Raw genomic sequence first — 17,151 nt, 5'->3', positions numbered from 1 at the left:
ATATTCAGTACGGCACGATGATAAAGTGTTTGCTGCTTTTCTTGTTGTTTTGGATTGGTTTGGCAAGCAGCTCTGTGATTTGTTTGAATGTTTAATTGCAGGTGTGGATGTACTTCAATGGATATATTGATTTGGGCTTTTTTGGCTAGGAAAATGGGTTAGACCAGGGGTGGCCAAACTGTGGCTTGGGACCCACATGTGGCTCTTTCACACGTATCCTGTGGCTCTCAAAGCCCCCACTGCCCCATTGGCCAGCTTGGAGAAGGCATTTAAATTCTCTTTAAATTACTTCTCTAAGCAAAGTCAGCTGGTGTCTTGGAGAAGGCATTTAAAGTTAAAGTTGCTTTCTTTCTAGCTCTCCTTCCCTCCTCCCTCCCCATCTATTTCCTCCCTTCCCTCAAACATCTGATGCTCATGTCTTGTGATTCTCAAACATCTGACATTTATTCTGTGTGGCACTTAGGTTAAGCAAATTTTGACACTTAGATTAAGCAAGATATATTGCATTTGGGGCTAGACCAGGGGTTCCTCAACTTTTTTGAGCCTGTGGCCATGTTTGAAAGTGTGGTGAATATTACCCAAAATGGTGATGCTAACCCCCAAATGCAATATATCCCTTCTCATTTTGCAAGAGAATCAGAGAAAGGGAATAAAGAGAAATGAAGGAAAGCCAAAGTGGCAAGGGAGAAAAGGAACAGGGAATAAAAAGAAGGAAAACCTGAACAAGGAATAGAACCACACTAACTAAGGAAAGCTCAGGTGCTTTCCTGATCCAGTAATGGCTGCAGCTGTTATTGTAGCCATGGAAGACCCTTTCATTTGCATGATGGTAGCCAATAGCAAGCCCTGCTTTACAGTGGCTCTGGGCACTTTCTGAAAAGGTCACCGGGTACTGACAAAGTAGTGCTGGGTACCATTTTGGGGGACCCTGGGCTTGATTTTTATTTTAACAAATTGAGCTGTTAGAATGACAAACGAAATATGCATAGAGTGGGCAACTCATTTGAATGGAACACTTAGAAGAGCAGCCAAATGAACAACCAGTGCTGTGAAAATGTTGTATTGTTATGGAGGCAAACTGCAATAACCTTCTTACCTGGAACATTTCTTCTGTTATATCAGGTTATTAACAAGCCAGCAGGAGTAACAATATCAGCCTATATATCTACACCTGAAGCCATATATGGAGCTTCTCACTTGTATATCTTACCTAGCCATTGGCTGCTGCATGGAAACAGCTGTCTAAAGGAAATCCTCCAGAAGGACTTTGTCCCAGGCAAAGGTGATTCCCCACTGTGTTTGTTTTGTTCTAGTAGCACCCCATTTACAAAGGTAGTGTTGTGTGTGTGTGATTTGTTAAAGACTTCAAGAAAAGCAGGATGTGCCGGTTCACATATTTTATTCTTTTTTATTTACATTAGTCTGCCCAGTCAAGAGACCTTGAGCCAAAATTATTAATCACAACTTCAGATTGGGCAAGATTCTGGTGGCTCCATTACTGCTGTTGCTATTCATGTTCTCTCTTGACTTCTGATGCTTTTATTCAAGCATTTATTTAATGTTTATTTGTCTCCAACTCTGGTTTGATTCTAGTGGCTGGAATTTTTTAGCCATAGTTAAGTAAAACAAAATTTTCTGAGTGTGTTTTCTGAGGACGTCAGATCGAATGGTTTTTCAAGCTTTTAAGACGAGTGTTTATGCCAGTTCAATCCTCAGGTGTCATCTTTGATTTGCAATAACATGTTTTGCATCTAAGCTTTATTTTTTTAAACTTGTACTTAATAACTAAAAATGGTTGTAGTAATCTATTTTTATTACCTTAGAGCTACACAATTCTAATACAGGGACACCAGAAGCAGTCTTCAGATTTGGAAAATCATGGTATAAAAATATTCAAATACCAGTAGTAATAAGGATGAGCCCACTTTCTAAATACTCAAGAGAGTTTGCTTTATCTTTCAACTACAGCTTTTCTAGACTCTCTGTGGATCTAAAGCCCTCATCCTTATGCTCAGTCATATCTAGCACTAAAGTGGAAAACATGATAGACCCCTAAGGGCAAGACTGGATGTTTATCAGAACAGAAAAGTACTTTTTAACAAAATGTCAAATATTTCACCTAGGCTTATTTTAATTCAAGATGATTGTACAATTATCATATGTATTCCTTTGGTTGCTTGCCTGAGTTTAGGAGCCTAACACATGTAAGTCTGTAGTTTTAAACATGTACCTACTGTACATGGTTCACTTTCTCCATCCCTGCTATCTTTTTTATTTTTATGTTAGTGAAAATACAGGATTGCAGAATATTATGTTGTACCTCCGTTTTAAAAAATAGAAAAATTAGTGCCACCTATTGACAGAATATAGAATTAAGAAAAGTGCAAATGCTGACACCTAGTGATCCATGACAGCATTAGCTCTCTTAAATCTAAAAAGAAATTGCTCAAAAGCAAACTTCCAAAACAGTCACTCCTAAAATTATGAGAGGAATCCATTCCATTAACAATGGAGCCATTCTTTGGTACATGTCCTACAAAGAGGAAGGCTTCAGTATTAATAGAAAAGAACTTTTGACTTTAACCCCATGTACAGTGTGGGGAGGCCCCTAAGATGGTAAGAGTATGCTTTTATGTTTCTATATGGTTATTTCCTGGATGATTTATAAAAACCTTCCACGCAGACCTGAAGAGTGATTTCTTTTTTCAGGAAGAACAAATAGAAAATTGAATGAGAAACTAAAAAAAAATAAGACATAAAGATCTTTCAGCAGCTGAAACAAATTTATATTAATTGAAAAGTAATTACATTTAAAGTTGCTAGTAAAGTTTTATTCCAGTTGACATCTGAGCTCCAAGATGTGCTGCATGAGGATTGAGGAATGACATAGCAACAGTTACTCTTAATAAAAGTTGAGCAGTCTTGGCATTTATGTTTCTGTTATGATCATTTTTTGCAGACTCTCTTACTTCAGTGACAGCTGTAAATTTGCTCACAAATCAGGAGGTTCCTGTAGTCGTATCAGCAGAATCAGAGTTTGAAGGCTATCTTGATGCTAAAATTGGTGAGTGCTACAGGATGAAAGATCAGTGCTATGTTTATTTACAAAACTTATTGAAATAGCGGCATATTTAAAACTGCTGAGGTAGTGGTTTGGCTTCTGTAAGAAAATGTGGAAGGAGAAATAAAGGAGATGCAATTACCAAACCCGGGGGGGGGGGGCGGGGGAGAGACTATCTAAGGTTATAGTGTGTTCTGCATATATTTGTTAAAAATAAAATCAGAAAGTATGTGTGAATTTTATTTTAGTCAGCATAACTTTTTTTTCCTTTAATTTTTCCTTCAGAGTGCTTAAGGCAGCACACCTGCCCCTCTGCTAACTCAACAACCCTGTGAGGCACATTAGGCTGAGGGAGGGAGAGAGTGACTGGTCATAAAATCAGTGTGCCTATGTTGGGGGACCTGAATCTCTCTAAGATGCATAATGCTGCCATTCTGTGTTATATGGTTGATTTCTGTTACCTGTGCCTGCATAGCCTTTTTTTGGTGAACTTTATCACCCTCGCTGGCTTCCTCTTGCTCTTCCAAGGCTTCCCTGCAGTTATTACCTTCAGTCTCACAGCCTGTGGTCCTGCAACCAAGTACAGTCTTCCATGCGCCCGTAGCCTTCCGGGCCTTCAATTGGTTCACTACCTCCTTTTAAATGTTCTGCTCACCAGTGCGGGTTTGCCCCTCTTCACAGCTTCTCCTCACCCTCAGCAGCCTGGCCGCATTTCTCCCAGTTGGGCTGTCTGGAGCCCCCTGATGCCGCTTGAATCTTGCAGGCCTGCTTTGATGACCACAGACTACTTCAGTTGACTTGGATGTAACTGTGCGTAGGACTGCACAGTTAGGTTTCATCAAGGAACTTGCAGTAGCCCAATGGAATTCTTGATTTTTTTTTCTTTGAACAGCTGATCCTTCCGTAGTGGCTTTTGAAAGTGTTCTCTTTTTTCAACAGCAAGTTTTATCATGCACCAAGGGAGCTGGTATTTTAGAGACAGATCCTTGGGCTCAAGGAGTAGTGCCACATTTCTTTGGATCCTGATCTTTGCTTGCAACTAGAGCGGACTTTGCAACTTTGTATATTCAGTTTGATTCCTTAACAAAGTTAGGTACAAACCACTAAGAACACTAAGACCAGAAAAGATTCCAAATCTCTCACATTTCAGAATAAAACTGTAGGCCAGAGATAATGGAGATGATCCCCACATACCTTCACAATGAGAAGAACAATATGTATATCTTAAATCTCTAAGGGCTGTGTTGTATGCAGAAACTCAGTGAAAATAAAGATAGCAATCAAACAAAATCCTTTTTGATTTTTGAAGCCTGATGTGTGTGCTGAAAAGAACTGGGAAATATGGGACAGAGAAGCTGATGTACTTCAGAAGATCTCCACAGTTTGTTCATGAGTTGAAGGGGAAAAGTGTCATATTCTTGGGTTTGTGTGTTTATACCCTCACAGAACCATGATCAAAAGATTTTCTGGTTTCAGGGAGACTGTGATTTGTCTCCAATTGTTGCAATGTCTGATTTGGGTTCCTTGACATATAGAGGCTTGTTTCTTTCCCAGGAAGTTGTAAATCAAGATTAAACTACATCAAATGAAAGCAGGCAGACTGGAATCATGGTTCTCTGTGTGACTGAAGGGGAATCCATGAATTACAGGATTTGCTATTTTTTCACTGGAGGAACAAACTGCAGTTGGTTTGTGAAGTGTAAAGTTAGCCTTATGTTGTCTACTAAATTATGAATTAGAAACCAGCTTGAAAGCACTCCCATAAGAAAACCATAAGGTGAGGTCATCTTTGTTCAATAAATGTATGTTGCTTATTTTCCTCCCCTCCCCAGGAGTCCCTTGTGTTAGACCAGATGATGCTGAAGTTGCTCGGAGTTTGGGTCTGACTTCTGAAAATGTCATAGAAGCTTTGCCAGATGGCTCAGAGAGACTGGCCAGCTCAGGCAAGGTTTGTTTGTTTGTTTCATCCCTCCCTTCTCAAGGTTGCCTGGGAGCAACTTTCAGCTTCTTTAAAGAAAAGAATGAAAGCAACTGTGTGACTTAAAACATGAGGTTCAATAAATAAATGCAGAACATGAAATGCATTTACAAAGGCCACATCTGCATAGAGGGAGATTTTAATGATAACTGTTCTTAATGCATGGAGTGCTTTAGAGCAAGACAGAAAGTTGGATCCAGCCAGCTTTTCTGCTGGTGAAAAAGGAAAGAGTTGCTGTGTGTGAGAGAGACAGAGAGAGATAGAGAAGTGCTGTCAAGTCACTTATGACTTATGGTGACCCCATGAATCAGCGTCCTCCAAAATATCCTAATTTTAGCAGCCTTGCCCTCTTTAACCATCCCAAAAGTCAGTGCTGAGAGTCATGCATGTATAAAAGCAACTTGGGATGACAGCTGTAGTATGTCAGGGAATTGCAAGAGATTAACTGAAAAGCTGGCTAGATCCAGCTCATGGCAATGTTAGCATTCATAAAAGCTTCCAGTATTGGGCCTACCAAATATTTCCCAAGTAATTGGATGGAAGAAGTGTTTACTAAAAGATTCAAATCATAATCCAGAGAGTTTTGTGCCCTTGTATGGAGAGACATCATATACAGGGCTCAGGAATGTTGCTGGTTTTCCATTGCAGCCCCTTGTGCCTGATTGAATTCTGCTCCAGAAGGTCATCAATCCTTCAAGAATGGCTTTTTGGAGTGTGTAAGTGATAGAAGTGAAAGAGGGCCTGGAAAGTCCCAGTGCCAAGGTCTTCACCTGCAGTGGTCTCTGATTCCTGGCCTCAAACTGTTTTAAATATGTATGACTGCATAAGAGACATCCATTTTATACTTGGAAGATTTTATTTGAAATTGAGGGGGGGGGGAGTTCTAGAAGAAGGGCTTTTTGGTTCCTCCTTGGCCTGAAATGTTGTATTATTATCCTAGGAAAAGAGACCCATCTAATTTTTAAACCTGAAAAGTAACAACTGTGGTCTGTAGACTTTGAAAAGAGAACAGAAAGAGGAAATTTTAAAAAATCCATTGGATCCACATATAGAATTTATTTTTTTGATCTGTGGTTGGTGAAGTATTTGCCATGTGCAGGAAGATGACCCTGCCTACCTCAGTAGTATGACTAACTGGATACAAAAATGTCTGTCCTTATCAGTTCACAGGTATGAGTAGACAAGAAGCAATAAATGCCATTACCCAGGAAGCCAGAAATAAAGGAGTAGGAGGACATCTAACGAGCAGTAAATTAAAAGATTGGCTGGTATCACGACAGCGATATTGGGGGACACCAATTCCCATAATTCACTGCCAGGACTGCGGTCCTGTCCCAGTGCCTTATGAGGATCTACCTGTCACGTTGCCCAACATAACATCCTTTACTGGAAAAGGTGGCTCACCTTTAACTTCTGCGGCTTCCTGGATAAACTGCTTATGTCCAAGGTGAGTGCATGCTTCCCTCAAGTACCCTGGCTATAACTCAGTTACAAATTATGTATGGATTTTCCTTCTTTATGCAAGTCCTTTTGTGTGATCTTTGGTTTGATTGAAAGCCAGTTTGGTGTAGTGGTTAAGTGTGCAGACTCTTATCTGCGAGAACCAGTTTTGATTCCTCACTCCTCCACTTGCAGCTGTTGGAATGGCCTTGGGTCAGCCATAGCTCTCGCGCAGTTGTCCTTGAAAGGGCAGCTTCGATGAAAGCTCTCTCAGCCCCTCCCATCTCAGAGGGTGTCTGTTGTGGGGGAGGCAGGTAAAGGAGATTGTGAGCTGCTCTGAGATTCAGAGTGGAGGGCAGGATATAAATCCAGTGTTATCTTCGCCTGCCTGCCTGCTCTACAAAGACCTTTTGGTGGATGGCTGCATTGATCTGCAGTAGAAGACCAAGATTAGACTTCAGGAGCACTTGAGACCAACAAGGGCTGCAATCACACACACTAGATAATGCACTTTCCTTGCACTTTCCAACTGCGGTTTACTGTGTGAACGGGCAAGATCCAGTTGGAAAGTGGATTGAAAGTGCATTATTTGAGTGGGTGTGATCACAGCCAAGGTCTCCAGGGTATAAGCTTTCTAGAGTCTGATGAAGGGAGCTCTGACTCAAAAGTACATACCTTGGAAATACAAACTTGAATCTTGCTGTTCTACAAATGTCACTTTCTCATGGTTGTCATTTCTTTTCTGAGCATTGCCGTTTGTCAAAACCAAGCAATTTAGAACCTTAGTTTCCTTCCTGTTTTCCATAACAGAAGAAAGAGTTCAGTGCCTTATTTGTATCACTTTCAGTCGTTCCACTTGCTTTTGCTAAGGAAACAAGGATTATTATTCACTTATTGGTATGAACCCAGGACAACACTTCCTTTACATATTACTTTTGTCCAGTGTGTATGGAAAATATGTACCCATCCTTTCTGCTTTATTTTACTGCAGATTGCCTGTCTACGTAACAAAGGTTATCTCCAAGTAGCACAACTGTAATTTGTGAAGATGTATCTCGGACAGTACTTTGGGTGTAAATGGCAGGCAATTATTGGAATGCTATTCCCACCATATTTCAGCCTTTTGTTTGCTTGATTATTGTTGATTCTAAATTCAGATTTGCAGAATTACATTTTCATTATGTAAGCCTAGGACTCAGTGGATGGTTGGCATGTGTGGGTGGAAAGAGTCAGAATTTCCCTGTATCCCTGGGAGGCTCTTTTCTCATCACACGTATAATGGAACATTGCTCTCGGCAGATTTGACATGATGAATTCTGTATTGTTAGGCTGCCTAGTTGGTGCCATAAGTGATCTCAAGCCATTCACACTTCAGAAATCAGAAGCAGTAAATCTGTCACTTTCTCTGGACATTCAAACGCGAGCGAAGAGATACTTTTTGATAACGAGTTGCCTCAGTATTGTGACTCATGAGGACTTGATCTTGTTGCAAAAGGCATTTGAGATCGAGGAGCTCATACACTGGCAGGTTTCAACAACAAAAATTCTCAGCATTTTCTGTATATTTTCCAGTATATTTTCTGTATAAAAAGCCAGTGGCTAAAGTAAAAGTTCATCTTAGCTTCACTTAGGCTTGGAAATGGGTTTCGGTAACAGGCTGTAGCCATGAGACATTTAAGCTAATAGTTATTTGGGATGTCTTCTTTTCTCCTCACCATTGAATGCTACTCTGTACATTCAGAAGAACCTTGTGTTACACAACCTTCCTAGAATTGTACCAATTCAGAATGAAGCTAAAAAGATTCCATTGATTAAACACTGCCTGTTGAAAAATAGAGTTCAGGGGAAGGTTACTAGGTTTAACTTTTTTCAAAATTCTCTTTAAAAAACTTTTTGCAGTGCTTTTTTTTTTTAAAAAAAATTTAAATATGGAAATCTGACCTTATCACACCAGGGCCAATGAACACCTAGGTAGAGTATTTTAAAAAATGAATGGTTATCCTTGTAAATTTGTTATATACAATGTTGACGTGTTAATTCTCTATATACAGGTAATTATAAAAATACAATTATTTATTCAGAGTTTGCAGTTCCCTCGCCTGTCTTCTACATGATATAGTCCTAGGAATTTTTTGTGGGGTTGGAATATATTCATCAGGTTTGAGTAAATACAACCAACCCCACACAGACATGGGATTTGGAGAAAGATTTCTAGACCAAAGAGGCTATCCAGAGAGGACTGGTGTACATTGACAAACTTTTTAATCCTGTCTCTCCAAAGCCCATTCTCCATATAAGTAACTCTGTCACTTCTACAGAACATTATGAAATCAAAAAATACCCACTTGGTGAAAGCGTTTGACCTGTCTCTACCCTATGATTCCAGTACAGCCAGTGGCATGAAGACCGAGGTTGCTAGATAAGTGAGAGAGAACAATATGCTCAGTACTATGGAAATGCAATGACTACCAGAATTGCCCTAGGGGCCGCATAAAGGGGATCTTTCCTTGGGGGCAGGAAAATGGAAAGGACAAACAATAACTTCTTTAAACATTTCAGATTTTGTTACCGTTGGGTTAATAAGTGTTATTTCCAAACTTCCAAAAAACCCCACCCTGTATTCAGGCTGTTCTTATTTCAAAGTCATTCTGTTCACTCATTTTGCACTGTCCCTGGAGAGAGAGAAAATTACTCCCAGGACTAAGTTATACATGTGTGTATGAGGACACTAAATGTAAGAAATGTAAGCAGTATCTGAAATATTTATACTTTATAGGCTTGGGTTTATGATCAGTTTGCTTCCCTCTCATCACATTAAGTGGCTATGGTGTCACATGGTCTTCAGCTATGTTAATGCAGTTGGGAACCCTGATGATATCTAACAGTGAATAGATCGGTATCAGGGGTAGAATTCTAGCAGGAGCTCCTTTGCATATTAGGCCACACACCCCTGATGTAGCCAATCCTTCAAGAGCTTACTAAAAAGAGCCTTGTATGCTCTTGGAGGATTGCTACATCAGGGATGTGTGGCCTAATATGCAAAGGAGCTCCTGCTAGAATTCCGCCCCATGGTATCGTAGGGACGGTGGCTCAGTGTTAGAGCATCTGCTTGGGAAGCAGAAGGTCCCAGGTTCAATCCCTGGCATCTCCAAAAAAGGGTCCAGGCAAATAGGTGTGAAAAACCTCAGCTTGAGACCCTGGAGAGCCGCTGCCAGTCTGAGAAGACAATACTGACTTTGATGGACCAAAGGTCTGATTCAGTATAAGGCAGCTTCATATGTTCATATCGTAGGGCTCTAGATAACAAAACCATTTGCTTATAAAATGATATGAATGGTTTGAAGGCCGGAGCTGGAGCGTTCTTGCCTGCCAGGTACATTCTGTCTTTGCTGGGCTGCCAGTGAGTTTCAGACTCCCACGCTACTCAAAAGCAACCAGCAGCAGCACCAATAGTCTTTCCCTCTGTTCATTGAACGAGGAACAGATTGTTGCTCTTTCTTTGAGCATTCACTGGGATGCTGATAGAAGGAAGCTGACTGTGGTTCCTGAGAAATTTTGAAGTTTCACGGCTGTTCCAAAAAGGGTTGTGAACAACGGAACCCCTGTTGGAAAGATGCTTTGCTGTTGTTTGTAATAAATGTGCATTAATCTCGGGCTGGCTTCTGAACATTTTAAGAGAACTCAGAATCGATTTTGCATGTTCATGGAAACAGGAATTCCTGAGCAGAATCGCACTTCTGATTGCTTCACTTCTGACATGAGGCCTCTGTTTTGTGTGCTTGGTTAGAAGTGAGGCTTGCAGAAGCACGAGTAAGATATCTGTGATTCTCACTTCTTGTAATGTGCAAATTGGTTTTCGGGCAACAGACCGGCATTGAATTTTTATCTCCGTAGGACTCTAATGATGATAATATGTGTTCCTTAGGTGTAAGGGGCCTGCAAAAAGGGAAACCGACACCATGGACACATTTGTCGATTCCGCTTGGTATTATTTAAGATACACAGATCCTCATAACTCTGACAGGTGAGTCATTATATGTGCTGCATGCAGGAATGCACACTTCTCTGTTAATATTATTAATGCCATCCCCTTTTTTGTTATAGCTCAGGTTGGGGGAAAAAACCAAAGCTTTGCTCTGGATAATCCTTCGCCATCATCTTATGCTAAACAGCGTGGAAAGAGGTCCTGTGGGGGATTCGTATTGGGATTTTGTCACTGTTGCTTGGTCCCAGGATCATTTGCGTTAGTCTTCATTCAGCCTTTACAACGAGCTGCCTGCAATTAAACTCCAATCAAGCATGAATATTGTTTGTTGTCTGTGCTCTCACATGACCCTTGCGCTTCCCACCTCCTTCCTCTTTTAGTGTGCTGAGCTTATTGGAAAACTTCTTATGAAGTTTCAGTCCAAATCCAGGGAACTCTGGCAAATTGGGCTTTGTTTCCTCCCACCCCAGGGGTTAAATGCCAGTTTAGAATGCCAAGTTTTGTGGAATAGACAGACTCCAGTTCATTGAGGTGCCTACAGGTAGACATCACGATGAACTGGAATGTAATTGAGCTGGGCTCTACACAGTACACTCTTAAAGAAAAGAGAGGGAGAAGAGGGAAGAGTGTGTTCATGCACCACGACAAGCTGTGTTCATGCCTACTTGGAGGTTAATTGCTGTTTGTCATGACATCAGAATGAAGTGTGCACCGATTGGCTGTTTTAAACTACAAATTAAGTGAGAATGCTGTCATGGTACAGAATGCACAAGTTGATCCAGAGCTTTCCCTTGTTAAAATTTCCTCATATGTGAAGTGTTAATTTTAGAACCAATAGTAATTATGGTGACAAACTCCATCCATATGACCAAATGTAATCAATGTTTTGAGAATAGTACCTATCCTCCCCCCCCCCGTAATTTTTGATTACACGTCCACAGAAGAGAAGTGAAAATGAAAGTAAAACAAAAACAAAAAACCACCCTGAAGCTTCCTCTGACAATCAATTGTAAAATGCTGTCACAACCATACAAATATAGTGTTTTAGCCACATTTTTAACTGCCACAATAAACTACTTTAAAGAATTTGTTGGATCCCATGATTCCCTCACGCTGGGTCTTCTTCCATTAGTGCAGGTGGAAAAAGCAAAGTCAGAAGGGAGTCACAGGATCCAGCTCAGTGTCTTTGCCATCCATTTTTCCAGTGCTAAGAGACTGTCCCATCAGGACAGGAGTGTCAAACTTATTTGTTATGGGGGATGAATCTGACACAAATGAGACCTTGTCAAGCTGGGCCATGTGTGTCATAAAATGTAATACCTGATAGCAGAGGTATAAACTTTATAAAGGGCACAGACAAACGCAATTAAATATTTTTTATTAAAAAATAAAACATGATTAGAACATTAGCATTCGTTGGTCTTAAAGGTGCTTTCTTTGTATCTCTTCCATGGGATCCAGGAAATTGGGCAAAGGAAGCTGGCTCTTTCCTTCTTTCCCCAGGAGGGGGAGGGACCTCAGCCAATAGAAGCAAGAGAGGCTTGGCTAAGTAGCTCTGCTGTGCAATTGAGACAGCCTAGCAAAGTAAGCTATCCCTTTCCCCCTTCCTCCCCAAGAGAGGAGCCTCAGCAAATGAGGGAAATAGAGGCTCCTGTGTGATTGAGCAAGCCTGGCTAAGCAAGCTGTGATGCAGAAGGAAGCAAGAGAGAGGGAGAAGGAAGCAGATGAAAGCCAGTTGCCCGGGGGCCTGATAGGAGCCCCCCCGGGACACGTTTGACACCCCTGCATTAGGACGTATGTCACAGTGGGTGATGCAGCTGTAAATCAAGCTTTAAAATTATAGATCTTTAATTATGAATTACACCTGGGAGACATTTCAGAGTTGGTTGAGTCATTTTCTTTCTTTGCTGGTCTATACTGGCCTTAGTTCACTGCTGCAGAAGCATGGTTGCCCAGGAAATGCTACTTGGAACAAATCACCCTAAATTATAAGTGTAACTGGACTAAGAAATATGAACTTAACCTTGCTGATTATGGATTGTTTAATGGCTACTTGAAAGATCTTATTGATCTAAGTAAGAACAGAATTAAAAGGAGTAAGGTCCAAAACTACATAGGATGTTTTTCTTATGAGTTGAGTCTGGGTTCCCCATTATAAAATATCTCATGTAGTTTGATCCTTTGGCAGTTCAAAATAGGATATTCAATGTGTTTAGAACATGAGAGTCTCAGGGGCAGCATTTTAATCATACTATACAACCATAGTTGTAACATTTTGTGCTTGAAGGAGAGCATTTACTCCCCTCCATTTTCAGACTTTGCCTTTGGCTTGTGTGGGTGGAAAATCATAAAAAAATCCTAGTCCCATGAGCATCTGCCTTTGTATTTGTGGCTCAATCTTTTGAAGATGTTGCTCACTCTTCCTTATACTGTCCACTGTATGAAAGCCTCAGGTAAAGGCTTCTTGCTGCTATTCTGCCAAGAATCCCAACAAGAAAGGAATACATGAAAAAAATGCTATGTAATAGTGTTGTGATATACATATGCTTTCTTTTCTGTTACTATTCATTCAATCCAGTAGTCCTGAACAGCCATTGAGAATTTGTTTAAACAACTAACGGAAAGCTACCTGCATAATGGGATCTCCCAACAGAATATGACAGGTTTATGTAGTTGTTTAGAACAGGGATGTTGAGCTCATTTGTTATGAAGGCCAAATCTGATGTAAATGAGGCCTTGTCGAGCCAGGGCCATGTCAGGCCAGGCCATGTGTATATCTATTTAAGATTAGGTAGCAGAGATATAAGCTTTAAAAAGGATGCAGATAAACACAATTTTAAAAAAAACTTAAAACATGCTTCAAACATTAGCAGTTGTTGGTCTTAAAGGTGCTTTCTTTGTATTTCTCCCATGGAATCCAGGGAACAAGGCAAAGGAAGCTCTGGCTCTTTCCTTCCTTGCCCAGGGGACCAGGAGGGGGAGGAGCCTCAGCCAATAGAAGGAAGAGAGGCATGGCTCAGCGGCCGTCAGCATACAGCAGAATTGGGAATTTCACTGATGCAAGATAAGGCTAGTAGCTCAAATTAAATGGTTCCAGTCCAGCCATAGGTCCTTTTTTTTTTTTTTTTTTTAGCAACAGCTCTATATTCCCATTTAACAAGCAGATACCATAGCATATATATGCCTTGAGTTACAAATTTTAAACCGGCAGTGTGTATAACATATTGCACGCTTGAACGCTCTACAATCTGCATCATACCACAAGCTTACCATGTAACATCAAAAGAACTTTTAGCCAGTGGTTGAAATAAATCAATAAATCTGCCAAATCCTTTATAATGTTTAAAAGTTCTTAGGTTTTTAGTGTAAGTAGAGATCAAGGTTTTAAAATAGCCTTGGGATAGGTTCTTAATTCTTCAACTTTCTTCCCTGTAGTTTGGCTCCAGTGCAAACGTGAGTTTACCTAAACTTGCAAGGACTCTTGAGATGGATAATTTGCTTTACCTGGGTCCAAAAGGGCCATTTCTAAAGGGAGATGGTCACACACAAGTATTCAGTTGCTCCGAGAAATTCAGTTAAGGCAAACAATTCAAAGGAAGCAATAAAATAATCAATAATGCTGGCACCACAATGGTTTACACATGTATAATCCTCAGTTACCTACTTGGGGGCAACTGTTGAGAATCTTCAAACCATTATTAGCTATTAGGGAAGCTAATTTCCTCCCTGCTCCATTTAACTTGATGTCCTTTGGTTTCCTTACCCGGATGGGGAAATTAGCTGCAGATTGGTCACTTTCCTTAAAAGCTTCATTGGAAGCCCCAGTGCATGCATTCAAGTCACCAGGCCCCGAATGTAAAGAATTAATATACTGAAAGCATTTGTTGAATTTACTCGTATTTAGACAAAGCTATTTTGTGCACAGTGAGAGGAATATAAGCAGTAATCACCATAAATGAGAGGCTTTGAAAATTCAAATACAAGACTATTGCATAGTTGGGATAATTAGGTAATACTGCAATATCTTCAACAAGCAATGTCAACCAAAGGGCGTCTCCTCTTGGTTTTTTTTTTACAGCCTGAAGAGAATAGATGGAATAGTCTAAGTCTCTAATATAAATATATTAGTCCATTAACCAAGTCTCCTGTATTAAGATTATATCATAGATTTTCAGGAGTTTCCCTGTTCTCTTCACGCTCCTTTTGTTATTCCATCCAGCCACATTCCAAGAAAGAAAGCATATTTTCTGTTTATCTCGTCACTCATTTTCACCTTTGGAGGCAGCAGGGTTTCCTTTCTCTGTCTGCATCTGGGACTCAGTAGGAATGGCTGTTTGACCAAAAGGGCTCCAAGCACCAGAAGCTTTGGTACAAAATAATTTTTTGTGGACTGTCCCTTAACATATAAAAGGTCCCTTTCATTGTCCTGAATTTTCTGTACTTTAATAGTTTCTGGAGCGACTATTACATTTTGTAATCTTGAAAGTGTATGATTTTGCTAAGGAATGGAAAATAACCCAAAGGATCCAACAGATTGCTTTCAAAACCCTCAAGGTGAGCCTGCATACTTTCCTTTGTAGGTGAACTAACCAGCAAAACAGCCTTCCTCACCTCAAGGAAAGGGAGGTCGAATCACTCAGCATCTCTTGATTCTCTGGTCAGTAGGAGATCAAAATAAATACCTTATTGTGAGGACTAATCTTAGGGCACTCCATAGTCATGATTTGCTCTATTTCCCCTATTTCCCTATTCCCAGTCTAAATTCCTTTCTTATAGATGGCATAGAAAAAAGTGGGTCCCTTGCCCTTGGAACAAAAGATTGAATCAAAAGATCCCATATGTTTTTAACATATCCCATTTTAAGAAAATTAATGAAGGAATCTTTGAGTGAAAAAATTCTAACTTAACCCTACCTCCCCCCCCCAAAAAAAACACACTTGTGAATCCTTGAAACATATCTTAAATCAATTGATGAAAAGTGGTGACCCAGAAGAAAAACAAGACATTCTTTTGCCACCCGCTTTGTTGACCATTTATTTATTTGAATTTTTGACCACCTTTCCCAATAGCCAGGCTCAAGGTGGTTCACAGCAAAATTACATTCCAAAAACAGAGTAAAACCAAATTAAATAACAGTAAAGGTAGTACAGTTCCCCTAAAAACAAAATGGCGTGAAATGTGGGTGGTGCCACTATCATGCTGGGAGAATGATAGTGAAAGTGGGAGTGCCAAATGTAAACCTTAGCTGTCCTCAGCCAAATACCATCTCTGCCTTGCAGGCATTGCCAACAGTAGTAATTTAGAACAACTGTATTGTATTCTGTTCCAGATGTAAGGGAGGCTGTCTCTGATAAACTTTTGTTGTTTTGTTGATACCTTTGATATTCTTTGTACCCCCTCCTACTTCATCATGATTTTAACTTCACTTTCATGTCTAATTTCTGTCCCTTTACACACACACCTGCAAATTAGCCAGAAAGACTTGAAATTGACCTGTTAGATCAAAAGATATTTTTGCAAGGTTTCTGCATGTGTCTAAGAAGTAAGAATCGCTATCTCCTCAGATACCTCCCAATTAGTAGCATTCGGTTTTAATAGTTCATCAAAAGTTTTCATGTCAATAGTGGGGTTCTGGGGGGCAGTATAGAAGCCTCAAAACTTGGCAGAGCTGACACATCATTTAGTAAAGGGGCAAACCTGTTAGCGAGTGCAGTTGGTGAAATTTGCTGAAAATATTTCTCCATCTTACTCTTTGCAGATGGCACTTCTCCATTATATGGAACAGATCTTTCCTCTCCCCCCCCCCGCATTATTATTAATCTATCTTCAGCGACTAGCCTATATAAAACCAATTATTAATAAAATATAAATTATTCCTAATAAAATTAAGGGCTTAACATTAATAGGGTTTTTAAACTACGGGCTGCTATTAAATTAAAATATGGCTCTGCTAAATCCCTCAGATTTACACCCACCAAGATAATCCCTAATTGGGCAAAAAATATAAAATATATACTATTAAACTATAATAATAGAATAGTGATAAATAGTAGAGCACTGATAAAATAAAATACTGATAAAATAGCTTAAATAGTTATAAAATTAAAACTGAAGCTAAAACTCAACAGTTACAGCTCAGAGATACTGATAACAAAGCAGCCGAGGTAAAGCTAGATAGATAAAACTAAAATAGAACTGAAAATATTAACATGTTTGCACAATAGAAGCAAAAACCCAGAACACAACACAACCCCACCCCAGAGTGATTTTATACCAAATACAGTAATTCAGAACCAAACATAGAAATCAGCATAATGCAGATCACCAAGGGGGGGGGGACTCTCTGCAGCTGCCACTCATGTGTGCACAGTTAAATCTGGTCCCAATGTTGCCCCCCCTCCTCAGTTTGGATAAACCTGAGTTTATTTGAGATGTCATTCTTCAGTTGCCTGTTTAGAGGTATTATCTTTTTGTCTGGGGGTACAGCTGGAAGGCATACAATCCAGCCACCTTGCTAAAGCTATGCAAAGGCAGGTCTACACAAGGCATGGAAGGGAACCGGGGAACCCTATGTATACGCCTTTGAATTTTATGATGAACAAAAGGCAAGTTATAAGTCTATTTGAAATACCATTACGATCATTTATTGAACTTTTCTTAATATTGCTTTTTTCATTCTCAATGTAG

General features: G+C 40.0%; 2 protein-coding genes across 2 annotated transcripts in view; both read left to right on the top strand.

The window, feature by feature from the left end:
- Positions 1-17,151, top strand: part of SNRPD1 (small nuclear ribonucleoprotein D1 polypeptide) — a 230,538-nt gene that overhangs the window by 27,623 nt on the left and 185,764 nt on the right. The gene's annotated exons all lie outside the window — the stretch shown is intronic.
- Positions 1-17,151, top strand: part of LARS2 (leucyl-tRNA synthetase 2, mitochondrial) — an 82,005-nt gene that overhangs the window by 32,261 nt on the left and 32,593 nt on the right. Inside the window, exons 8-12 of the mRNA XM_060247489.1 lie at positions 1,123-1,282; positions 2,960-3,064; positions 4,894-5,009; positions 6,203-6,486; positions 10,405-10,503. Coding sequence (XP_060103472.1) covers positions 1,123-1,282; positions 2,960-3,064; positions 4,894-5,009; positions 6,203-6,486; positions 10,405-10,503 — 764 coding nt within the window. The remainder of the gene's footprint in view (positions 1-1,122; positions 1,283-2,959; positions 3,065-4,893; positions 5,010-6,202; positions 6,487-10,404; positions 10,504-17,151) is intronic.

The sequence above is a fragment of the Heteronotia binoei genome, chromosome 10, assembly GCF_032191835.1.
Source record: "Heteronotia binoei isolate CCM8104 ecotype False Entrance Well chromosome 10, APGP_CSIRO_Hbin_v1, whole genome shotgun sequence".
In the NCBI taxonomy this organism is placed as follows: Eukaryota; Metazoa; Chordata; class Lepidosauria; order Squamata; family Gekkonidae; genus Heteronotia; species Heteronotia binoei.
Note: the sequence above shows the minus strand (reverse complement) of the source record. Positions and strands in the feature narration are given on the sequence as shown.